Here is a 26,022-nt window from a genome sequence, read left to right as displayed (position 1 = left end):
TATTTTAAAGAGGTAGGATTCCAAAAGAGTCTAAGACCCAGAGCAGAGTGTTGCTTCTCTGTATACTATTCCTGTTAGAAGAATGTGCTGGGGAGTAAGTGGGCCATGGGCAGGCACTCAGGGCAGCTGTAATTGAGCTTGTTAAAACATGAATGTGAGTTTCTCTCTGTTGCCAATAGTTTAAGGAAGCCAAACTCAAAATGTATACTTTTCCTTTTTTTTTTTTTTAAAACCTGAGGCGTCTTAGACTGAGAAGACAGACTCCCAACTCTTCAGAATTTCTTTCCTAGGTACTTGGAAAACACTACTTATTTTTAGGCTGTGTAAAGCACCAGGCACTCCTTCTTGGGTGGTAGACTGAACTCCCAGTGTTAGGGCATGTACAGGCTAACAGGGACCCTGCCACACCGAGCAGGTGATCAGAGGCACAGCAGACCCCAGCCCTGCTGGGTTCCCTCTGCAAGAGGACTTGCCCCACACATTCATCTCTGCAGGGATAGTCAGTTAAAGCTCAGGTAGTGTGTTTCAGCAAAGCTGCTTAAAGCCAAGACAGTGTAATGTTCCCTTTAGACTTTTGGTTTTCTCCTACCATAAGCATAGGTCTGCTGAGAGCTAAAATAAGAAAGCAAGCCCTTCAACCTACCCCTTCCAAATAGAATAACTTAGAGCTGCAAATCCTTCAGTCATGTATTGTTTTTAAGCAACCACTTTAAAAAGCTACTTGCAGTTACATGTCAGATTTAAAAGTACTTTGTCCATGTTTAGATATTTCTAAAGCAGATTTATTTAAGAAATATTTTGTCAACAACTTTAAAGCCCTGCAATTTTTCCAAGGCTGCCAGAGCATTTAAAAATACTCTGCTTATTCACCACAAATAGCCTGAGACAAACAGCTGCATATTTAAGTCTGCATTAAGGGTAGGAGCCTTGTCCACATTCCATGTTATGGAAACTATTTAACCTTTCTTTGATGGTGGGAAAAATGGTAACTATGATCTAGCTATTGCCATACAGTTAATGGCCCAGTTCCTCACTTGGTTTAGTGGTTTACGTCTCAATACTTAGGTTTCTCATGACATTCTTTCTTGCTGACTAGAGCATTGAGTTGTTCTTTAAAGTTTTTCCTCAAATGGAACAATGTCAAATAATACACAGCTTTGGGAGGCCCTGAGAATGAAATCTCTACCGTGGAGCTACCTGAGCAGCCTTGAAGATAGAAGAAAAAGGGTGCACTACACCCAAGAACAGGAGGACAATGCACATGCACAGCAGCCAGGAAGCAGAGCCAGGGGACTTCCAGGAACCCACACTGTCCCATCCTACACCTCTGCTAACAGTGACGTGGCATTTCACACTGTTCTCACTGCTGAGTATGTAGAAATAGCGGAAAGCAAGTCATCTAAAGAGAATTCATTTGCTTGCAGAATGAACAAGGCAGCTTTTCTGTTTAACCTGACAATCTCAACTATCTTTACCTGTCCTCAGACTCAGTGTCTTCATCCCAAGGCTACAACAATCTGACTTGTCCCACCAAAGGTATGTAATTTTCAAAAATAAAAATATATACAGTAGTTTAAGTCCCTCTGAAGAGCTTTAACAGAAAAAGGCACTCCCAATTGAACACAGAGCATTTCGTCTCAAGCTTGCTGTTACTGCAAGTCTAATCTATATTTTCCAATTTAAAACAAAATGACCAGTTTTTGGTCTGGTCCCTTTATGTTTCTTTGGATACCTTTGCTCTATTTTATTACTAGAAAAAAGGTGGATTAGACAGATTGCTTCATGAATCAAATTAGGTACAAATATGTCCCAAATGCTCTGCTCTCCCATTGAGCTCTTCCTAAAGCCTTGTCTGGCCAGGGCTGTACAGGAGGCCTGAAGAGTCTGCGCCAACATAAACTTCACCACACACACTGGAGTGCAAGCAGCTGGGTGCACGTTCTTCCCATGAAAGGCAGCAGTAGTCCTTCCAAGTCTCACAAGTTCCTGAGATACTTGAAAAGAGGATTTGCCAAGCAAACCTTCCCAACACTGAAAAATGTTTATTAAATGTCCAGTCTTGTTTGAGAGAAGGTTCTCACCAGAGGTCATCTTTGACTTGTGGGTGTGGGTATTCTGAAGCAAGTAACTTCATTTTTGGACCCACTGCCCTCAAGTCAATGATGTAGCAGAATTGTGGTAGGGAAGCTGGCTCAATCTAAAAATTCCTGTCATGTGTTGGCCTGTTTGAGCACTTCCCAATCACTAATTCCCTTGCAGGAAAAGCACTTTGACCAAGAATTCTGGCAGCTGATTCCTCACTCATCCACCAGGGGAGATGGCATTGACACCAGAATGTCACAAAGGGCCCTATATTCCTTTGTTCTGGGACTTGCTCAGAGTAAGAGCACAGATGTGAGGATCTTGGAGAGAAAATGATGAAACAATCATACAAAGAAGGCAAAAGACTTTATTAGCCATCTATATAATTCAACTTTTTGGCTTTAATAAGGAATCATCTCTTTATTAAATTCAATTACGTTCAAAAAGCATAAAATAAGTTTTCAGAAATCAACCCCAGGTCAGTTTGTACCAGTCACTTTCTCTACAAGACCCTCTGATCACACTCTGTCCTCAGAAGTGCTGAGTTGAGAAGAGGTACTGGGGAGTAAAATTTGTTATATGAAATAGAAACCCCAGAGCTTTTTTCACAATACAGCTTAGAAATGAACCAACAGTTGGGGACCCCATGGATGCAGAGGGCAAGCTGAGGCAAATCTCATCTTCACCGTAGGAAAAATCACCTCTATTTTCCTTGGAGAATTTGTCCCAATTTGAGCTCAGGACTCATCTAGACAAAGTGAGTTAAGTAGGAAAAACTAAGCAAAGCAGCCAGCTGGGAGTGGATGTGCTGCAGAAAGACTTCCTCCTCTGGTTCTGCTCTGCTTCTAAGGAAAGCAAACAGGTTCCCAAAAAGCTAACACTTCACTGGAACACAGAGCTACCTCTTTCTACTTTTCAAGAAATCGGGGGTAATGATTGGGGAGGTGGGAGTGGTGGTTAGGTCAGACAGTGGCTCAAAGCCAATCTTGTCAGCAGTTCATCACTGAAATGTCTCCATTCACAGGACAAGGGTAAGTAAAATAGACCACAAACACCATGGTTAAACAGTACAGTGGGGAAAATAACGGACCAGTCATCAAGAGGCTCAATTCTCAGCATGATCCTCTTTGGAATGTAAAATAGAGACTAAGAGTAGAGGAAAAAAGATGTGGTCTAGGAATGGATCCCAGAGGGGCCATGAACCTTGACCGGAAGATCCTCAGGGTCTGGGCACGTGAGTGAGGAGGGTAAAAAGGAACAGAAGACTTGAAAAGAAGTGACGGGAGAGGATGTGGGCCACACACACTGGATTATAGGGGACGTGAGATGCCTGCTGAATCCTGAAGAGCATCTGAACATGACTCAGCTCACTCACACTTGGTGTTTTGACTTGAGGGTGAACCATCTCTGCCTGCTGTAGCCTTTCTTCTGGGCTTCACATAGCAGAGGAGGACCTACAGAGCCCTTTTCATCTCCAAGAGCCAACTGAAAGGCTTGAATGAGGCCTTTGGTCTTGCCTAGGCAAAAAAGAGCTTAGACATGTGCCCAGCTGAACTGTGTTGTATTACTGACGGAGCAGCAAATGTCTGGGGTAATTTGAGTGGATATCCTCAGTGTCCTTATCGAAAATGAACTCATACGGGACAGACTACAATCCTTGCAAAACAGAACAGCCCCCTGGAATTGGCTGTATCAGGCTGTGAGCTGGAGGCACAGTTCTAGCACCCACTTCTCTTCTGACATAAGACTTTGTGGTGTACATCCAAAGGAAATGCCCTGATGTGTTGCCATGCCGACAACCAATCTCAGCTTTCCGATCAGTGAAGCCATACAATTGGGCAGGGGACTGAAGCTGGTGTTGCAGAGATGAAAGGGGAAAGACGGAACACACATCCGCTAGAAGGGTAAACAGAAAATCATCATTTATCTAAATAGAATAATAGAAATGAACAAAAACCTTTTAAAACAATCAAAATTTACAAATAAATTGGTACAAAATAAATAGGAGAGATTGTAAATCTACAACATCATTTGAATTATAAAACGCATTCATCATGACAATCAGCTCATGAAACCTATACATGTCAATTGTGCTTATTTAGGTTTATGTACACAGCTCTGAATACTGTGTTCAGAAAACTTCACTGCAGAAAAGCATGAAATGTACACTATGATACAGTGAGTAAAGGCTGAGGAAGATGACAATCAGACACAAAGCAGGGTATTACTTGAAGGCCACGGCAATGTTGGCATTGGGCCTCAAAACCAAGAAAAGGCATATCAGAAGCCCAGATGGGCAGGCAGCCTCCATGGCCCAGAGAGATGGATTCTGCAATCCAAGGTGGGAATTAGAGGCCATCACTGTTGTAGGGCCAGGCCACTGACCTGGCTTGAGAGGGTAGGAGTGAGGAAGGAGGCTCTGGTCTCTCAGCCATGCTGTACCACTACATAGAGAATCAACCCAGTCACCAGGAAACCACCTCTAAAGTATTTCGTGGAGGTACCTGAGAGGCCCTGCCACAAGGTAGGAGACCTGACTCCATTCTCATCCCGGACACTGGTTGTCAGGGGACGCTAGGACCAACATAAGAGCAGCAACCTGCTTAAAACAGAAACAAGAACAAAACTGCTGCCCTCTCACCCACTTTGAGACAACAGAACCCTAGGATCCATGGATGAGGGGCTCCAGAACAGATCTTGTCTTCGTCACAGATGATGTACTAACAGTAGAGGCATATGTACATAATAAATAATAATATAAAATAAAGCATATACATTTGTGGATTTAAAGGACTCCAGAAACAAGAAAAGTCAATGAACTGATACACTCCACCTACACAGTAGACTTCAGACAGGGAATAACAAATCAGAAGCTGGACTGGGGCTCTCTGGGGAATGAGAGTCCTGAGGCCTTATTCTTCCCCACTCCTTTCTGTTCCAGGAGCCTGAGACCAGCTGTCTACACCCAAGGGGCCTGGGCCTCCAACAAAAAGGGCAGGCACCCAAGCCCCACCAGGTCCACTTGATAGTTCTCTCCAGGGTTAATCTGAAGAGGACTCTAGCCCCAAAAGAATCACTTCCCGAGTGAATCCATGTTGGTCTGATGTGGGCAAATGCCAGAAGATACTCTGCCAAATGACGCAAAACAATACCCCTGGTCATTCTTCCACTTTGTTCATGTTTAATACCCAGTGGGTATTAAAACTCAAGAACATTGTGTACTCAAGTCTTTCTTATAGTATATGTTGGATCTGTGTACATATAAACCTTGGCACACAAACTCCTAGAACTTTATTCTCTTGCCACTAGAATCTTTGTTTCCATGTTGCTTCAAGTACAGCCTGGTATTTCCCATCAAAAGATATTTAAAACAATTCTAGTGAGATGATGTCAGTGGCTCTAGCATATACAGAGAGAAAGCTTACTTGAGCTGAGGCAACCACAAAGATCTAAGAAGCAAAGGAGGTCCCCAGCCCAAGATCGTGGGAGGAAAGATGCTCCAAGCTCTGCGGCTGCTATGAACTGCCGTCTCCTCCTCCTGTCCTTAGGGCTGACCAGGGACTCTGGAATCCTCAGACAGGACAGAAGGAAGCAGAAGGAAAACCAGCATGTAAGCATTAGCTGTGGGAAGAATGCCTGCACGTGGTAGAGGAGGAAGGGCCTCTGTCGCTGCCTTGAGGGACAGGAAAGTCAGCAAGCTTGGCATGGGTGCACCACTCACCCTCAAATGGAGGTAAATGAACCTCAGAATTCTCTGAACTCATCTCTCCTATCAGCCCACTTGAATGCAAAAGAAAAATGAAAATATAAATATTTGCAAATGGCCCTGAGGTATAAAAATCCACTGAGTAGGTTGCTCATTGATAAATTTACATCGGAAACATTTCTGAATCCCCAAATCACCTTCATATTGAACTCTCTAAATCTCTCCTAATTCTGGGTTAACCTACAACTCACCCAGATACCGTTGCTGGACAGAAGCACCACTGACTAGCCCAGTGCTCAGAATAGAACCAAACCTGATCCAGCACAAGAGCCTGTATCCTCAGTAAGAAAGTGAGCACTGGTGCCTCAGAAACCTCTACACCCTGAACTGCCAGCTCAGCCTTGGAGTTCTCCTCAAACCCCTGGAAGAAAAACCTGTCTCTGGGATCAGAGCTGAGAGGGGAGTTGTTGCCGCTGCCCATGCCACCAGGAAGCATGGGTCGTGTGATGGTACCAGCCAACCCTCCCTGGAAGCCTCTTGCTTGGAATCCCAGGGAACAAGGTGAGCACCTTCCTGCGCCAGCCCAGATGAGTCCTCTGCCTGGGATCACCCCTGGGAAACACTGGAGGAATCCTGGTCTCCTGGGCCCAGGAAAGGCAAAGATGGCCACAGACCCCTGGTTGGTTTTCAGATGATGGGGTTTTGTTTTTGTTTTTGACCAGCCAGGGCCTACTTGGGTCTGTTCCTCAACATGAAAGAATTTGAGGGCAGAAGTTCATGGTCCCTGCTTAGCCTAAATTCCTGTTGCTTTATTTCCTAGGGAATGCAATTCTACTTGTATCTACCACTATTTTTCTAGACTTGTAAAAGCTGGTCCTTTAGTCATACAGCACTGAGGCTAGCACAGGTAAATATATTCACAGTTAATGTTCCATATTAGTGTGAAGTTTTGCATAAAATGTTTGCACAAAAGTTCCTTGAAATAACATTAGAAAGTGGCAAGATGCCCTACTCCCTCCCACTTGAGGAAGCCAACCATATCAGCAAGGGCATGGAGCTCTCTTCTGGGAGTGAGGTGAAGAGGGAGGGAAGAACAGAGTTAAATGGGGTGCCCTTTCAAATTCAAATTATGTAAGAACCAAGGCTTAAGCTAGTTAATTAGCACCCCAAATCCATATACAAATCTTAAAGTTCTGTTTTTCTAAGAGTTTAAATATATGACTTGCCTGCTGAATACAGAGCAGAGAGAAATAAAGAGAGGGAACCTCCAAGGCAGTAGGAAAAAAGCCCCCTTCATTTATAAAGAGAAAGCAGACTATCCTGGGAACACCTGGATACTAAGGATCCAGTTACAGATGGAAACTTCGGGATGTGAGTGGCTGCTTAGGAGCCGGAGGAGGCTCCTGGTCTGGTCCCACAGAGCTGGGGCAACAGAGGCCACCATAGAGGTGTGAGGCCCTGGTCTGACACCAAGGGCTCCATCAGAATTCAGGACCCCGGGACCTGTGTCTGCTCCACAGCCCACTCCCCTCCGTGCTTACAAAGCCAGCAGCCCCAGGAGAGGACGACCCACGAGTGTGTGCTAAGGACTGCACATTGAGATCTCAACTATTTGATGGTCTTTCTCTGCCTGATTCCCATTTACTTTATAGACATGAACTGCATAAACCTTCAAAGCCAAAATCATTCTGCTGCTGCCCCAGGGAAGCCATGGGCCAGCATTTCTCCTTCGACAGCCCGAAGTTAGTTTCCAGGGAAAGTGGGGCCTGGAAGAGGAATGTGGTCACTCAGACGTCGAATGTTATTTGAAGGGTCTTGAGCTCTCCCCAAAGCAGATGAAACTATAGCCAAATGTTAGCCTTCATTCCTTCAGGGACCAGACAGGAATTATTTTGGATTCCCTGTTATAAAAAAGTGTGCATAATCAAAGGTAAAGAGTGGTTTATAGAAAATAAGTACAAACTTGGGAGGCTAAAATTTCATCCTTTGGGAGCCCCACTGCAAAGCCACCCCTGCCATCTCCTTTATAGAGAGGACTTTTCAAAAAGCCACCACACTGAGCAGATAAGACAGTACTGAGAAGTTATCTGTTCCTCCCTGAAGTCAAGGAGGCAGCAGCTGGAATCCTCTCTCCACTCCCCGGACTCTTACAGAGCTTTAGGATTTCTGAAGGAATAGTGGGGCTCTGAGAAAGATCTGACACATTAACTAACTCGGATTCCAGAGGCTCCTTCCAGGAGCAAGGCACCCCGAGACAAACTGTGTGTGGAGAAGCAACCAGGAGAGGCTGATGGGGTGATGCTCCTGAAGGCCAGAGGAACCACGGCTTGGCAGGCCAGGCTCCACCAGACCACAAGAAAGGCAAGTGCTGTCCGGGCCAAGAGTGTGGCATTGTTGTTGGGGTTGTTGTGAGCCCCCTCCCGTCCCCAGGTCCGGGTTTCACCTCATTAGTGGAAATTCACTTCTGCACACCCTACAGATAGTCCCAGTTCCTGCGTCACACTGGGGTTGTGCTCAGCTAGATGCATCTTAAGAAACAGAGACCTTTTAACTTGGATGGATCTGTTTATAAAAGGGGATACTCACGGTGCAGGGTCCCACTAATGTCAAGCTACACGGTGGGGGATCCATCCCATGGCAGCAGGTTGGATGCCAGCAGCAGGCCACTTAGCCCCCTTAGAAGGCACCTCCCTGCCTCTCTACCAGGTGAGGCCAGCACTTCCCTCACTAAGGGGCTTGGCCCCTTCTGAGGAAGACACTCCAGGACTGACATCCTAGAGGAAATACTGCGCCAAGCATGCATATGACACTGGAGCCACCAAACTGCTTACCAGGAGGCAAGCCCAGCACGTGGCTGGTTATTCCCCAACCATAGCTCCCGCAGCCTGGGGTGCACATTTCTACCTTGAGGAGGGGCTTCCCTTTGTTCAGTGAGACCCAGTGGAGACGACGCTGTCTTCTTGGCTAGTGACTGGATGCAGCGTGGACTGACAATTCTATATGAACACTGTGGTCGGTATCAATTCATTTCAGTGTACGAACGTTGCCAACAAAACGTACACATCCCTTGGGCTAACACTTAAAACACAGATAAGATAGTTAAGAATTCAGTCACTCAAGAAATATCTCCTGACATTAATTCCACTACATGTGATGAATTTGGTATTAAAATAAGATAGAGACACACATGAAATGGCCACAACACACATTTGGTTTCTGAATCCCTGTTTGGGGCCAAACTGACCCTGGCTGTACAGGCAGCCTCTCTGGCGTGGGCCGCATCTGAGGCGGGAGGCACGGAGGTCCTCGGGCAGGGGACACAGCCACTGCTGGGCCCCACGGGCCCAGGGACAGAGGGGAAGAGGGACAGTTGGCTCCCTGGAAGGAGGGGCAGGGGCTGACAGTCCCCAAAGTTCCCTCCTTTAAATACATGGGTCTAGAAATGCCTTCTCGGCATGGAGCACAGAGCACAGCTGGAAGGTCCAAATCCTTTTCTGACAATGACACACATCCTGGTGGGAAGAGGAGGAGCTTGACCTCCACACCACATGTTTACTCAAAAGCCCTGTGGAAGATTTCCATTTGGCATCTGTGTAGCAGCATCTTGGGTTAATAAGAGCAAGGATGGGGAGGTGGGTGATGACACTCTGGAAGCTGGGGCACAAGGCTGGGGAGGAGGCCGGGCTGAGCCAGAGATCCCAGGCTGTAGGAATGTCAGGATGAAGTCAACTTGCCTCTTGCCAGTGATAAACCATGGGTTTAAAATTCATTAACATTCATTTTGGTGATAAAAATTCCTTAGAGTGGGAGCAAAAATCACATTCCAAGCAAATGTTAAACCTTTCTAAGGGAAAGGGGCACAGTTAAACACTAACTTAAAACAACACTGAGCTCAGAGGCAACTGCAGGTCCCTGTAGAGGCTCCACCCCACAGAGCCGACAGACTCGGCAGGTCCGCAGCAACACAGTTTTCTTCATTCATCCTTCAAGTTCAACAGCGACACCCACTAGGGCACAGGGGAAGGGTGTCCCACCCTGGGAGGGCCAAGGAAGGCCCCTGAGGGGCAGGTCCATCCTATTAGGGTCACATCATGGGGTCACAGCAGAGTTCAGACAGAACAACTTAAAACTCTGCAAAAGACACTTTTAAAAAACATGATCTCTTGAAAAAAATAAATTGCAACAATTCTCAACTTCATGCAAATCGAGGAAGGAGGAGAGTGAGTTATGATAAAAGGTACAGCTGAAAAAATAAACATGATTCTATTCGGGTGGAAGAAGTTCATCTCCAAAATCTCAAATGCCACGCCCTAGCTGTCGATTTCACATCTCTGATTTCCATTCTTCCCCTTTCCATCCTCCTTTGCTGCTTCCAGGAAGGGGACAAAGTCTTTGGTCTCAGGATGTTGCAGGATGCAGCATGGCACACAAGCTCACACTAACGGGATTCATGGTCAGATGGAGGATGAGGCTGAGCGGCCTGGCCTGGGGCCTCGGGGTGGGAAGGGTGAGGGCTGGTGGGGGCGCCCCTAGATGGCACCTTCGTTGTGCAGGCTGTGATTGGCCTTGTTGTGCGTCACACAGTTCTGTTCATTGAGAAGGTTGGCCGTCTCATCTGGCAACCCATCGTGCAGCTCCGTAAGAGTCAATTCAATTTTAGTGTTTTCACTGTCTGAAGACTGAGGAGTTTTGTCCATCCGGGATGCCATCAAGGCATTTTGGTATTGCTGTCTCGAGATCTGGGGCCAGAAGATGGCACAGAAAACAAACCAAGATAATGCTTATTTTTAGGTTCTCTTGTCTCAACATCATATTACACATTAAATCCTTTGAGAGGCCCCTAGTAGTACCTCTAGGAGAAAAATCCTTGAGTACAAACTGAGCCAATTTTGAAAGTTCAAGTTGATTCTGGTGAACAAGTCTGTTTTTACTGATACAAGCCATTTCCAAATTTTGTCTCAAAATTTCAGAGACTGGAAAATGGAGATAGGCTTCTATCAGCTAAAGCTGGTTCGTTCTCCAAAAGACGTCTTTATTTCAGATTAAGAAAAGAACCCTGTCTCCAGGGCAGAAGATAAGCGAAGGGTTCTTCCCACCCCATCTGGGCAAGTCTGCTGAGTCTCCGACCTCAGCCGCTTAGGAGCCAGAGCCACTAGCGTCGTGAGCTCATGAAAACTCACTGAAATAGGGTCACTCTTTTCCTCACCATTCCCAGTCCTCGCACCCTGAGAAAGCCACATCTGACTGGGCAGCTTGTGTGATAGAGCCAAGGAGATCAGTGTTTTCCCAACCCAAACCTTGGGCACAGGGGCCAGGGGCAGGGCACCTGCAAAATGCCAAAGGGAAAGCTCGGGGGAGGGGCTGCGGAGCCGAACAACTTGCTGTGGAAGTTGACCTCCACCAGCCAGGTCCCGCCAAGCCCCTCTCTCCTCTTACCTTAACAAACTGGAGATCAGACAGGGCTCGCACTGAGTAATCAGGGATGTAGACTTGAAGGAATGAAGAATTGAGCTGGTTATTGCTGCTCCCCAGCGTCGGTGTTACTGCGTCAATCCGGTCACTTCGACTGAGAGAGTCTGAGTGATTCAAGCCACATGGGCGAGGAGGTGACTTGTTTTCACCTGGAAAAGGAGGAGAAAAACCCAACAACCTTTTATGTGAGGTAGATACAAGCAATAAAGTCAGCTCTTTATTTTCCAAATAATAAAAAAGTAATAATTAATAGACAAGCTCAATCAACTTGTACCAGACGTCTCAGCCACAGGGCTCACCACGCAGGGCCTCCTCCGGCCCTCTCACTGGCCTCCCGTCAGCGACGGGGTCCGTTTAGTTCAGCTGCTTGGCCCTGTTCATATGAACAGACACAACCCTCCCCGAGTCTCCGATAGCAAAACCCTGGGGCTGCACCCCTGTGTCAGGAGCATCATGGAGTGCTGTGAAACGCACAGACCAGGGGAGGCGAGGCCCAGGACACAGAAGCTACTTGATACAGAACATGGGCTATGGGAAGGCGGCACTGCGTTATCTTGCCAGAAGCAAAAGCAAAGGACTCTTGAGAGTCCTTTATAAGTCAGTATATGTCTTAAAGGGATCAGAATAGTTCTGTCTGCTCAGGCTATACACCCAGCCAAACCTATTATCTTTGTCTCTGACCCTGATAAAATCCCCCTGTCAGCAGCCCGAGGATGTCTCAGGACTTCAAGATCACTAGAAGACACCAAACCCTTAAAGGGTTTGATTAAGTTCCCTTAGGTGCTGCGGGATTCTTCAGTAAGACTGACAGTAGTCTTTCATTAAAACAAAGTCAAAGGAAATTCAGGTGAGTCGAAGCAGTGTTGCTCTTAAAGGCAAGTTCACTGTAGCTTCTAACATAAATTTCATTAAAAATAATTTTTTATTTTAAAAATTCCATTTTTGCTTTTCTAATCAAATCTAATGCACAAATATTAACGGGGTGCCCATGCTGGATAGGTCCTGAATTGCAAAATGTCACAGGATTGGAGGGGACCAATTCTCCCATCTGATGGTTGGCTCCTCTTTGCAATGTGTCCCTAACACAGGCTCCCACAGAGGAGCTGGCCTTTGGCTGGTCCCAACCTTCAATTATTGGAAAGTCTGTCATCATGCCCACCAAAATCTTACTCTCAACTTCAAATGACAGTCTCCCCTCCACTCTATGGAGCTCTGAGTAACTTTCATTCCTGTGCTACTCGAAATAGCCCTTTAAAGTCTGGAGATAGTTATGTTCTCCTTCAGTCTCTGTCTCCAGGATAAATACTTCAACTGTTCCTCACCTGACGTGTTTTCCCACCCCTCACTCCATCCTGACCACCGTCTGAGATTCCATTCAGTAAATGTCCCTCTTAAAATATGACACCCAGAATCAAAACACGGTAGGTATTCAAGGAACCTCAGATGACAAGTTCACTTTCTCCTAAATTTTTCATGTCACAACTTTCTCTACAATTTTCATGTCATGAACCGATGGTTTCCACTGCCAGTCAAAACTGAACTCACAGTAGCAGTTCCTCTTGTTGCTTCCACTTATCTTCTAAGAGAACAAGGCAAATTAATAATTTATCAGTTATTTTCTATTTAGCAGAACAGAACTTTGATCAGATGACCCACCCTTGCTAAGCTTCAGATTCCTTATCCATAAAAGGCAGATAATAGTCATACCTACCTCATAAGATCTGATGACAATTAAAAAAATAATGTACACAGTGCTTAGCACAGCATCTGACACCCAATAAGTACTCGATAAATGAGCCTTGTTAACATGATATTCTTTCCTGTTGGCTTCTTCCCAGCCCTCTCCACCACACCCCTGCCCTCACGATCAAGCCTTTCCGTACTTGTGATAACTTTACCCAGGCTGACAGAGCGAAGAGTTCTTTGAAACAAGGGATCCCACTGTATCCCTGGGCTTCAGCCCCACATCCCATCACCATTTCTACAGATACCTTTGAAATGGTGTTTACTTCTGTGTGTTAAAATTTAAAGGTTATAAAAACAGAACATTTAAAGAGCACTTTGTTTACTGATCAGACCCTGTGCATTAGCAGGTAGATGTTTGAGGCCTGACATAGTACTTCTGAGTCTCCTGTTACTTTCTCCCAAGGAAGATTACAGGGCAATTTCTCTGGTCTCCCAAGGTATCTAGACAACTTCTTCAGACAGCTTCCTCACAGACAGCTTCCTTCCTCTCAACCTGCTGCCCTCCATTTTTGTGAGATGGGCCCTCTCCTTTGCCAGGAGTCCACTGCCTAGCGTCACAGCCACGTCTGGGGAAGCGGACCCTGTTTTCCAGGACCTCTCCTTCTGCAGCTTGAGGCGCACCCAGCATGATCACCATGCAGTGAGGTGTCTGAGTAACCACACCAGGGAGAATAAAGTTTATAAAGTTTAAGTGGCCATCCCTCAGCTCAGGTCATGTTTTGTTGCCAAATTTATGTGCCAAAATTTTATGACAATAATTATGAGAAAAGCGTTCAATTTAATTCTTCTCTGCCTTCTCAGAATTGTTTTCTTTCTGCTTTTTGTCGTTTTATTCATCCCACCTAGGAGTCCCTTCTTTTTGCTAGTACGCTAGAAAGATACTATAAAGAAACATTCCCAGCCTCCTCCTTGGAACCACAAGTCACCTTTTGGAACAGGAGAAATCATTGGTTTAGATCAACTCCCATTTATCAGGTATCATATTATTGTAATGCTATCCCTGAAGGCCTGGGCCCAGAAAATGGATTTTTCTATTACTGGATCACTGGGAAGAGCTAAAAAATCTCTAAGTTCCGTGGAAAAAATAAAATTCAAATGATATTTCCATGAGCTTCATCCAAAAGTCACTCGACTACAGCATCTGTGATATTTTAAATGGACAGCAGATGCCAGCAAATAAAATGGGGAGAAAAAAACACAAACATATATACATATACATAAATACATATTTATGTGTATAAATATGTGTGTACCTACGTGTCTGTGTGTATGTATGTATATTCTGCCAGCTGGTTTGATTCAAATAGCCCTATGAATCATATCTTACCCCCAAATACCCCAAACTTTTTAAGATCAAAGATTTGAGGGAACATTAGCTTCTTTCTAAGACAAGTATCACCTCCTTTACCAAATATCAGCATTTTAGAGTTTTGCTGAAATTGGATTATGAAACAAATTTCATCAGTCATATTTTTAAAATATAAGCTATATGGAACAAAATAAACACAGAAAAGTTGTACTACCAAACATGAAAGCCCAGCAACTTTAATTAAAGAAAGATTAAACCTTCGCCTTTCTTTTTAGCAGCTGGACATATCAGCCAGGCATGACCAAACTCTCCTGCAGGGCAGTAACCAGCAGCTGGTTAGGAATGTACATGGTACTAATTTCAAAACAAAGAGAGGGAGACAGGAGAAGTGGGGCCACCTGCCTGACAGAGAGCAGAAATACATGCCGCCCGTTCACATGGATGCTGGAAAAAGGACCAAAGAGACAGGAATGTGTGGGCCTCTGCAGATGCAGTTCTCTGCTTATTTACCAAGAAAAGTTCATAGTCCTTCAGGCTTTTGGCTGAACGTGTTCTGCAGAAGTATCCTCAGGTTTTGAGGCCCTTGGGGCCTCTGCAAACTCCACACAGCATGACTTTGCTGACGTCAGAGAAAGAACCAAAAGCAGCCGCCTTTGCTGCCCTGAAAATCGAAGGTCAGCAGTGTGTTTAGGGGGTGGGGGACAACAACAGCTAGATGATCCACGTCAGAATCATTCCCCCTGCCCATCTTTCATCCCGTCACGTTCCAAGATTCCCTTCCAGTCTCCCAAACCCTTTCTGCATCTGTCGTGGGCTGATACTTCCCTCGATAGCTCGCTATTAAGTCATAGAAACGTGGAGTTTTAGAGCTCAAAGAAAAACTGAAAATGGCCTTGACCAAATAAAGGGAGCAGACCCGGCAGCCAGGCTTTTGTGGGGTGAAGGGAGGCAATCAGGAGAACGATGAAAAGGAAGCATGCAGAATTACCTGGAGAACCTGCTGCTAACAACTCTGTTCTGCTGACAACAAAGGTACGAGACAGGGACAAAGGAACTGAAAAATGGAGAAAAACAGGGTGAGACCATATCAAAAGGCAAGAAAGGAGATCTCTGCAACAGGGAAGAGGAGTGGATACCTATTCTACCAATATGAGCATTCAATGCCGGAAATGCAAAAAGTCTCTATGATATCATGTAAACAAAAAGAACACACACTGCTTTCCAGAAAGAGGACTACAGGGAGGCTGAAATCAGGAGAAATCCTATTCACATGCTTCTTTACTAACCTAGAAATCTCTTAATCCGTTAATACCCAATTGGGGTTTGTAGCTCAAAACACGCTCTTCTTAAGGACTTAAATCACAACTAGTCACACAAAAGCGTAGCTCAATTAATCAACCGCCCCAAGAGCATGCCCAAGCCGCCTGTGCCGGCACCCCAATACTCATTCACTGCACAGCCTACAGCATCTTTACCTGTGGCAAGCACTTAGTTATTCAATTCATTTACATTCTTAATTAGTCTGATTGTAATTCTGACCTGATGCTTTGAATTGCTTTGGAATACTTTGAAATTTCAAAATAGAGGAAAGTAAAAAGAATGTCATACACAGATTTCCTGGGAATGGCAGACCAAAGTCACCCTCATCACCCCTGACTCAGAGAGAGAGCTGTAGCTTCATGTGATTGAAAACTCTCATCGACACTGCCCTACTGGGCAGAAGTCATATTTTCTGGGCAGGTCTTGATAAATGATTGCTGTAGGATTTTTCTAGGCAATCTGCATTAATAAATAGAAACATTGTCTTGAGATTACTGTACTAATTGCATCTCTCAATGAATATAATGAAATCTCAATCCTAATTGTAAAGTCAAGTAAACTACTGGGCGTTGTAATAAGTAAGACGCTATTAATGAAATTCCCTTCCTTCCTAGCATTTCCAAATTAGGTAAGGCCACTGCAGCCCCACAGGCTTTCCATACAGAAGGCCGGCTCTTGAATCCCTTTTCTGAGTGGGATTTATGCTTACACAAATCCATAGTTCAATGTGAACTGGGTTAATATTTAGGTTTCAAGAACCAGTAATCAATAAAAATGTACAACTTACTCCTCCAGCTTTCTTTTCAAAGCCACTTTATAAATCTGGTTCCGCTAACCTGGGGCTAATTTTAGGCTGGTTGTCAAACAACTGTCACAGTCTCAATACCTAACTGTTATACCAACATTTCCTCTTGTGCTTTAAAGGTCACAAAGCACTTGTGGTAAGTGTCATCACATTCTATTCTTCTAAGAATCACAAGCGGTAACCTTATTATATCCTTTAATAATGAGGAAGCCAAAAGCCTTTCTCAAAGTCAGGCAACCCACATATGATGGAACTGAGGCTGTAAGCCAGCTCTTCTTGGCCTGGTTAAGAATCTCACTGTCTCCTCATTAGCAGTGAAAACAAGATGCCTTCAAGTTTACAGCAGACAACTACTAATTAAGTGGGGTTAGGCAGATCCATGTTCACACTGGGTGTTAGTCAGCAATTGACGATGGGGACACTGGCCCATGTGCCTCAAAAACCTGCACCAGGATAGTGAGAAGATGCATCTGGGGCAGGGGAGGTTTAGAAATGGGAGAGAATTCTTGACATTTCCCTGCCTTTCTAACTGGAACATCCTTGGGTATCTGAGACAATGCGTGGCGCAGTAGATGAGAACCATCCCCTCCTCTTTTGAGACTGGTTTTCAGAAGCGACAGCTTTCTTTTAGGATGGGTTATTTTTAAGTTTGAGGTTTGCAGAAGTTGTTTCCTAGCACAGCATGTCATCTGGCATTTTGGCCACAAGGTGGCACTCCAGCACCTCTGTATACCTGCCTGCCCTGTTCCAGCCTGGGTAAGGTAGCAAGCACATGCGCACACACGCTGTAAAGCAAGCAATGCAAAGAGGGACTGTCAAGTCCCATCCCAGAGGAGAACTAGGCATCTGTGTCCATGTTCCTACTAGGACAGACACCGCTTGCTGTCATTTTATGCTCAGAGCACTTCGCCAGTACCCCACAGCACACCCACCCTTAGCTGGATGACTCAACTGGCCACCTCTCTAGATAAGAGCTGGCTATGGGCAATAAATATATATATTAACAACCTCATTCATCGTCAGGAAAATGCAAATTAAAAAACCTCCAGGATAGTAAACACTTAAAAGACTCAACATCAAGTGGTGGATGTAGAGCAAATGGAACCCTCGTTAGCACAGGTAAGAGTGCAAACTCTTACAGCCACTTTCGAAAACTGCTGCGCAGTAGCTATTGAAGCTGAAGATACCACTTCCTGTGACCCCGCAATTCCCAACGGAAACGCACACACGTTCACCAAAAGACATGTACAAGCGTGTTGTTCACAGCCACACAGTGCAGAGTAGCCCGAAACAGCAAATGACCCCAGTGTCCAACAGCAATGAAAAGAATAAATGCATTGTTGCATATGCACACATTGTTGTATATGTACAGCAACGAGAAGACAAAAAGTATAAGCACACACAACAATACAGATGAACGTGAAAGAAGCCAGGCTCAATATAATACATCCTGTATCATTCCATTCATATAAAGTTCAAAACTAGGCAAGACTAGGCAATGCTTAGAAGTCAAGAAATTGGTTACTTTTGGGGGATAGTGACTAAAAAGAGAGCGAGATGGTGGGGATTCTGTGGGGTTGATGATGTTTTGTCTCTTGTCTGGGTGCTCGTTTACAGGAGTGTTCAGTTTGTGAAAATTCATGGAGGTATATACTAGTGATTTGTGCAGTTTTTTTTGTATACAGGATATACTTCAATAAAAGTTCAAAGAGTAAATAAATAAGGTTAGCTGGCAGGTAGAGAGAGAAAGATGACAGTAGAAGGGCATTATTTCCTAAACATAGCCCTGCCCTAAGAGGCTGAGAGGGAAACTCACCTGGAGAGGATGTAAGGGCCATTACACCATAGTATGAAAAAGCACTCGCTTCAAACTTCATACCTTCTTTCCCAGCTTCCACTTCCACTTTCCCCTGTCAAAAGAAAAGGGGAGCATTTTCAGTCCAATTACTTGAACCTATTTGCACACTCTATGCAAGATTTGGTCCTTCCTCAGATTTTTGTCTAAATTCCTTTTCCAACAGTCCCAAGGAAATAAGGCCTCAGATAATCTTTCCCACTTAGAATGGTAGATAGAGGAAAGGGTTAATTCATCTTAAATATGAAAATTGGATTTGGCCAGAGACACAGAGATGACAATAAAAGCGTGATGTTTCATTTCTGTGAGTCCACTTAATATTTTCCCAACATCCTTAGTTCATGGATTCTTCCCATTAATAATAAAAAGCCTTCCCAGTAATAAAAAGATGGTGTTCTTGCTCCATCAGTGGGACAAACACTGAGAAGATGCTCAGTGAAGGTCACCCAAGCTGTCCTGCAGGAGCCCGAGTTGGAGCAGAGTCAGAGTCAAAGGTCAATATGGTCTGTGGCCATAGAGCAGAGATGACCAAACTGGTTCCCAGGGACAGAACTCACTCTTGTCTCACGGTGTCCTGACCCACTGAGCAGATACCTTGCAGGTCAATCCCTGGTTGTCCAGACTCCCCACAGGTGCTGCCACACCATGGTACTCTCTCCTCACTGTCTTGGAAAAGCACCTTAAGAAAGTCTCCTTCCACCAGGACAAAACCTCTCCTAAAGTTTTCCCTTTTCTTTCCTTTTTCTAACTTGTATACAATTTTTCCTTCACTCTTTTATCAGTTCCTCTGGGATGGACTAACTACGCCTTATTTATCCCTATAGCCTTAGAATCCACCATAATCCCTTCATGGTAGGTGCTCAATCTGCATTTTCTGGGCTATTTGAAATACTCTGATAAGTGAGTTGCTCTTCTAGATTTCCAAGCCAAGAGTCAGAATGGCTCTTGTTCATATTACCTATAATTGCCTCTCCAGTGAGAGGGTACCTCCATGGCACATCCTTTATAATGGGTAAACAAAAATTAAGCTACCACTTATTGAAGAGGAACTGTGCTAACAATTCACAGTGCTTTACTAATTCATTCAATGCTCATAACTCTATGAAGCAGACACAATTATCGGCCTCCTATGAATCAGGCGAGTGGGGTACAGAAAGATTAAGTAACAGAAGAAAAAGCTCTTAATCAATATGCTACACTATGCCACCCACTAATGGAAACTCTATTATTTTGATCACTCCCTATACGATTCTACACTAAATTCCCAATTATGGAAGACTTCTCAAATCATTTTTTCAGAAAACTATCTGTTGTTTCTCTTTTTGGTTTTCCTTCACTCAATGGAAAGATTGGTTTTACCAACCCCCAACCAATTCTCTTGCTATAAGAAAGAAAGTGAAAACTCCACCCATAATATAAAAATCAATCTGCAGACAAATAGGTGCTGAAAATCCTGACCAGGCAGAGTCCCACAGGGATGCTGTGGAGCCTTGTGAGAAGACAGTCCTTGCCCTCTGAGAGCTTACAATCCAACAGGTAGAGGAGAGGACATGACAATCAATGATACAAGGCAGTAAACCAAAATTCTATGTGAGGAAAAGGACAATAAGAATATATGGAATTCAGAGAAAAATTACCTCCTGTTCTTGTGTAAAGACAAATTTTATACAGGAAGGAAAATCTGACGAGGAGTAGGATCTGATTGAGCCAAGAGAAGGGAATGGTGTGAAGGAAGGTCTGAGGTGGGTGAGAGCAGACTGCAGGCTCACTGGGTTTGCACAGGGAAGAAGGGGGAGATGGGTTTGGAAAAGCAGTGTGGTGAGCAGGTTAGACTACGGAGCTCCTTGAATGACGATGACAGGCTAATGAGGTCAGGGTCTTGAGCAGAGGAATATGGTTTCAGAAAGATCAAGTCTAGACTTACACTAGGGTGGTAACCATAGGATTGGAAAAAGATTGCTACGAGAGAAGCTATGGACAAGGAATCATCATGATTTGGTGAAACCATTAGGGAGAAAGAAGTGTAAGGGAGGGAGGGGGAGTCAATAATCACAACAAAAGTTTGCTCAGTGACCTGAAGAAGGGACACCAGGCATGGAGATGGAAAAGTTGGGAAGGGGCTGCATCAGTGGTGGGGCTGGAAGCAGAAGACAGATTTCCTTCAAGAACAAGGCCTTTTGAAGAGTCCATCAAAAAGGCTGAAATGGAAGAACGAAGGTTAAGAGAAAGACCAGAACTGGAAATGGAGATCTGGGAGTGGATGAGAGGGAATAAGTGGAAAGAGAAAAGGACCAAACTACAGCCCATGATGGAGAGCAGGGGGAAGACCAGAAAACAGTGTGGAACCAAAGGAAGAGACAGACCAAAGCAGAACTAGACCCCTGCAGCAGCAGAGAAACCAGGGAGGGGAGAACCTCATGAACAGAGGGAGGGTCAGAGAGCAACATGACTGAGGAGGTGGTGGCCTTCAGGAGTATTTTCCTGAAGAAACTGACAGCAGAGGGAAAGGCAGAACAGACAGGAGAAAGCGCAGCCATCAGGTCTACGAGGGGAGAAACAGCATCAGGGTGAGGAGGGCAGCCTCGGGGTCAGGTGAAGGCTGATTTGCATCAGGGAATCCAGGGCACACGTGAAAGCCGCGCGGCAGGAAAGTCAGTATGGCGGGAGAAGACGTGGTAACTGAGGGAGCAAAGCCAAAAGCTGGCGGGAGAGAATGGACGCAGGGCAGTGACTGACCTCAGAGGAGGCAGGGTCCCTTAGGAGAGGAGGGAGGAAGGGCATGGGTAGGGATAGATAATCCAGAAATGCTGAGCAGTAAACACGGAAGTGCCTGGTGGCGAGTATCTTCTCAATTACTTATCCATTTCTTCATGGACTAGTACCTGATGTTGTATCAGATAGCTAATACGTATGTATACGTTATTTGAAAATGTCTGCCTCTGTAGCTGTAAGCTCAAAAGTGGCTGCAAGACCATCTCGCAACTTGAATTTCTATGCAGAAAATCAGGAGGAGGAATCAAATGCAATAAAGCCTCATAATAACTTTCATCTTTATGGATATCCAGTTGACCGAGATCATTTGTTTTACGAGTTACAGGGTCTTCTGTGTTCTGTGTCCCTGCAAATAGGTGTCAGTTCACAGTTCTTTTGTGATCAACTGTCAGAACCAGCAGGGCAACCATCAGTCCCAAATAAAGGCTGTGAATAACAACACCCCGTCTACCTCTTGGAAAGGACTGTTCCTGGGCAGTACTCATGACTCGTGCTCGGAACCTCTGCCCAGTCAACTCAAAGGAAGTGATCCCCAACCCTTGCTGTGCACTGGAAACAGCTGGGGATCAAAAAAAAAAAAAAAATACTGGGCCAGCCCTGGTGGCCTAGTGGTTAAGTTCAGCACGCTCCACTTCAGCGGCTTGGGTTCAGTTCCCAGGCGCAGACCTACACCGCTCTGTTAGCAGCTATGCTGTGCTGGTGGCCCACACACTAAAAAAGAGAGGAAGATTTGCAGATATTAGCAGCTCAGGGTGAATCTTCCTTAGCAAAAAAAAAAAAAAAAAAAAAAAGACGTCTGGCGCTCGCTCCCAGGCATTCTGATTTAACTAGTATGATTTAACTAGTATGGGGTGCAACCTCGGCATTAGGATTTTAAAAAGCTCTCTGGGTGCCGGCCCAGTGGCATAGTAGTTAAGTTCATGTGCTCTGCTTCGGCGGCCTGGGGTTCGCAGGTTTGGATCCCGAGCACAGACCTATGCACCACTTATCAAGCCATGCTGTGGCAGGTGTCCCAGATATAAAGTAGAGGAAGATGGGCACAGATGTTAGCCCAGGGCCACTCTTCCTCAGCAAAAAGAGGAGGATTGACAACAGATGTTAGCTCAGGGCTAATCTTCCTCACCAAAAAAAAAAAAAAAAAAAGCTCTCCGGATAATTCTAGCATGCAGCAAAGTTTGGGAATCATTGCTTTAAGGCTCTGTTGGTGAACAATGGCCCTAGCTCTGGAAACTCTGTGTACCCTGGCCTGTCAAGAGACTCCCCCAAAGTCACAACGGCTGTGAGTCTGCTACTTAAACAAGGACACCTGTCTGAAGATCCAAAGCTCTAGACTGGCCCTTTCCCTGATCTCTCTTCTGGACAAGACAGGCCCCAGGCAGGGGACGAGCGGCTATCTTCCTTCTGCATTCTGCCTCGTCCAGCTCCATCAGGCTACAAGGCAGATACACTAGGTCATGGGTTCCTAGATGCTTGGGTTCCAAGAACTAATAAAATGCACCTCCATCCTCAATACTGGGGACGGAGAGAAGGCTCCCAAATTTTTATTTCTTAAAATAGAGACATTTTTAGAAACACAGCTATCTACTGTTACCATTTCATGAAAGACCAGACATTTTAACCCCCCAAATATAGAAAATATACAATTTCAGAACAACAGACAGGTCTTTAAACTGAATACATATAATTTTTTATGAAGAACTCACTGCAACTGTATTTTTCTCATTTTGCCTCAAACTGGTGAAAATTTTGTCAAGTATTGGCATTCAGGAACCACTGCACTAGACTAACTTTACTTCATTTATAAAATTGCAATAGATTAAAGGATGCCTGTGGTTCTTTTAGTTCTAACATTCTATGATTCTACAATTCTAACAGTTTAAACTGCCCATCCCTCAACCCCTCTCTACGGGAGTGAAGCTTCTCTGGCAGGGAAGTTTTAGAAACATTGAGGAAACACAACTTTTATTAATTTGTGTGTGTCAACGGCTCCAAAAAGTGACCATTTTCAAATAAACCTACCTGCAAAATTAGGGCATCCACATGAAGAAATGGCTTGCCTGGCTCAAAATCAATCAGGTATCTTCTTAGATAATGAGTTTTCCCACATAAGGAAGGTGCTACGTATCAATTTTACTTTTGCAACATTCATAAATTTACTCTAGCATATCACCAAAAAATCAGGACAGGACATGATGGACTCCCAAAGTGGGCTAGAGCCTCATGCTGTTAAACTGACCAAAGAGGAAGAAGGCCTCACTGTTCTGAGTGAAATCGGCTTCCCGAGTAAAGTTATCATCACAGAATCCTACCTGTCATGGGAAGAAGGCATTAGATAACTCTTCTCAAAGTTTCTCAGTGTCCACAAAGTACTCAACAGTCTCGCGCTGTACCTGGCCTCAAGATGGAAGCCTACACTATCCTAGGCAGCGCAAACCAGATCACGTGACCAACGGATGCCACGGACTCATGGAGACTTCCTCAGACACCATACACTGAGCATCTACTTGGTCTCCCGCTCACTCTTGAGTTTTTTGTTTTGCTTTTATTTTTTAAATCACCATCACAAAGTATTCAGTGGGGCTTGACGCCTGAAAGGAGGTAATGAAATGCCAGTGGTGTGAACGCCAGGTTGTGTTCACCAGCACTGCCCAGCAGTCCCAGTAAGAGAGGAAGCATGATCCAAAGATGTCTGTGCATGGCCTTGGGTGACCCTGGCGCTCAAACATCCTCTAGCACTATTTTTCAGTCTGGAGTTTGCAAATGTAGTCCTGGGACTCTGCAAGTTTGTGTCATAAATGTTTAAATTTTTAAAAAAATTTTTGATGGTCAAAATCTAATTTACACATATTTTGGACCATCTAGTTGACCATCTTCTAACCAAGTGCTGCCACCAGATGTCAGTGCCAGCATCTGCCCTGGTGTTCACCATCACACTGCCAAGAAGTTGCTACTCGAATCACCATGGTAAGCCTTGCTACTGGATCACCTGGGAGCCTGTTAGAAATGCAGCATCTCAGACTCCACCCCAGACCTACTAAATCACAGTCTGCATTTTAACAAGATCCCCAAGTGATTCCCATGCACATCCAAGTGGGAGAAGCACTGAGCCAAAGAGAAAACAACAGAGGAGGACCAAACACATAAATAATTCAGTCACAATCAGTGGAGGCCAAATAACAGCACAAGACACTGTACAAATATTCAAAGTAGCTCAAACTGAGCAAAGGCTGGAGGGTTCAGTCATTGCTGGGCACCTGGAGACCCAGGTGTGCTGAATGTGCTAGAGCTCCCTGCCACAGTGCTGGGGCCAGTAGCGCTTTCCCATCAGCCAAACAATGTCACTCATACATTTAGAATTTAATGGTAACTGCAAATTTATTTTGGTTTATGGTTGTATATAAGAGTTGTAAGAAAAAGGAGCTTAGGCCTAGTTTTATATTTATACATATTTAAGTAGCATAAAAAAAAGTAGGGTCAACCGTGGGTGTCCAAGTAATTTTTTTCTTTAAAATGGATGTGTTATCTGTACTTGACTCAAGATTAAGGATCCATTCTTCACTGGGACACACAGACCCTGCAACTCAAAAATCTGCGAGAAGGTTTGGTATTGAAGGTTTAAATTCCTCTCCTAACAGCAGGTGATACGGTATTCAGTACTATCAAGGGCTGTGTAAGTTCTCAGATGCTACGGATGCTCTCAGAAAAGAACGGATGATTTTACTCTGTAGGGAAAAATCCCTTTCAAACCCAGGTCAGAAGTCCTAAAAAGAGAGTGTGGATGGGGCAGTTAACAACAACAAAAATCTGAGGCATGAAATCAACAAGAAAAATTAACACCAGAAAAAAAATGTATTCCTTTCTATTGATTATAATTGGCAAAGAAAAAAAACCATTCCTTTTGTTTTCTTATTATTCTTTATTTTACTAAAATCATAATCTGGTGATGTGATGTGGAACAGCAATCCCATTAGTTTTTATTTGCTTATTTAGACAATTTACTCCCCAAAGGACCAACAAATCCTTCACTATTAAACACCAACTGTATAGATTGTATAGAGATCTATTCCTCTATTTTTATTTAAAAAATGGTTTATAATAGTTATAATTACTGCGCACACACTACTTTATTTACTTGACATATTTTTGCATATGCTTTCCACGTCTTTCATTATTACATAATGATCCCTCGAAGGACCACCTCAATTTGATTAGCTTAGACGTATAGACTATTTCTACTATTTCATAATCAATAGATTTGCTATAAATATACTTGCACAGATAGCGTAATAACACAATGATTTCTTTAGATGCACAGGTGGGAGGCATTGTACGTACATATTCCCAAAAGGAGGCTGCCAGTTTAAGGACCTGAGGGCTTTTACAGCACTTTTTCTTTTTTGTTCTTGATTGTGGATTTTTACAAAGATTTTGTTTGTTTGTCTTCTAAAGTCAAGAATGGATTGCTTAATTTTGTCAGCTGCCTTTCTGATACCTACTGATATGAGCATAATTAATTATGCTAATTAATGTGGCATATTTTGGTTTTGTTGTCCTTATTTTAAATCAACCCTGCATTCCTAAGATAAACCTAATTCAGTCTCAGTCACAGTGAATAAGTCTTTGGGTATGCTGTTGTCTGTTACCTGTTACCTTTTTATTTAGGGATTCTCCCATAGACTGGCCCATAACATTATCAAACTTCAGATTAAGCCTATCAGTCTTAAAGAATGCTTTTGACTATCATACCATCTTGTTCTATTTGTATAATACAGAAATTGAGTTCTTTAAAGTTTTAATTTTTTTCAAGCAAGTCCTTTGATTCTAGGTACTTTTGTGAAGAGAGGGGAGAACTTCCCATTTTGTTGTTTTCTCTTTTATCACATTCATTATGCCAATTGAATACTGATTTGGTTAATTTTTTAAAAGAACCAAATCTTGATTTTATTTATGGGTTG

General features: G+C 44.2%; 1 protein-coding gene across 2 annotated transcripts in view; it reads right to left on the bottom strand.

Moving 5' to 3' along the window:
- Nucleotides 1-2,429: 2,429 nt before the first annotated feature.
- The window catches only part of CNNM2 (cyclin and CBS domain divalent metal cation transport mediator 2), a 143,878-nt gene continuing 120,285 nt past the window's right edge, over nucleotides 2,430-26,022 (bottom strand). Inside the window, exons 5-8 of one of the 2 annotated variants that reach the window (XM_004428022.3) lie at nucleotides 18,257-18,350; nucleotides 15,304-15,369; nucleotides 11,225-11,409; nucleotides 2,430-10,527 (exon numbers count right to left, since the gene is read on the bottom strand). In XM_004428022.3, coding sequence (XP_004428079.1) covers nucleotides 10,318-10,527; nucleotides 11,225-11,409; nucleotides 15,304-15,369; nucleotides 18,257-18,350 — 555 coding nt within the window. In that variant the 3' untranslated portion in view covers nucleotides 2,430-10,317. The remainder of the gene's footprint in view (nucleotides 10,528-11,224; nucleotides 11,410-15,303; nucleotides 15,370-18,256; nucleotides 18,351-26,022) is intronic. The other variant, XM_004428023.3, reaches the window with a different exon arrangement.

The sequence above is a fragment of the Ceratotherium simum genome, chromosome 6 (assembly GCF_057802395.1).
Source record: "Ceratotherium simum simum isolate JZ-2026a chromosome 6, ASM5780239v1, whole genome shotgun sequence".
Classification (NCBI taxonomy): domain Eukaryota; kingdom Metazoa; phylum Chordata; class Mammalia; order Perissodactyla; family Rhinocerotidae; genus Ceratotherium; species Ceratotherium simum.
The sequence above is the reverse complement of the archived record's forward strand: the minus strand, read 5'-3'. Positions and strand labels throughout refer to the sequence as shown.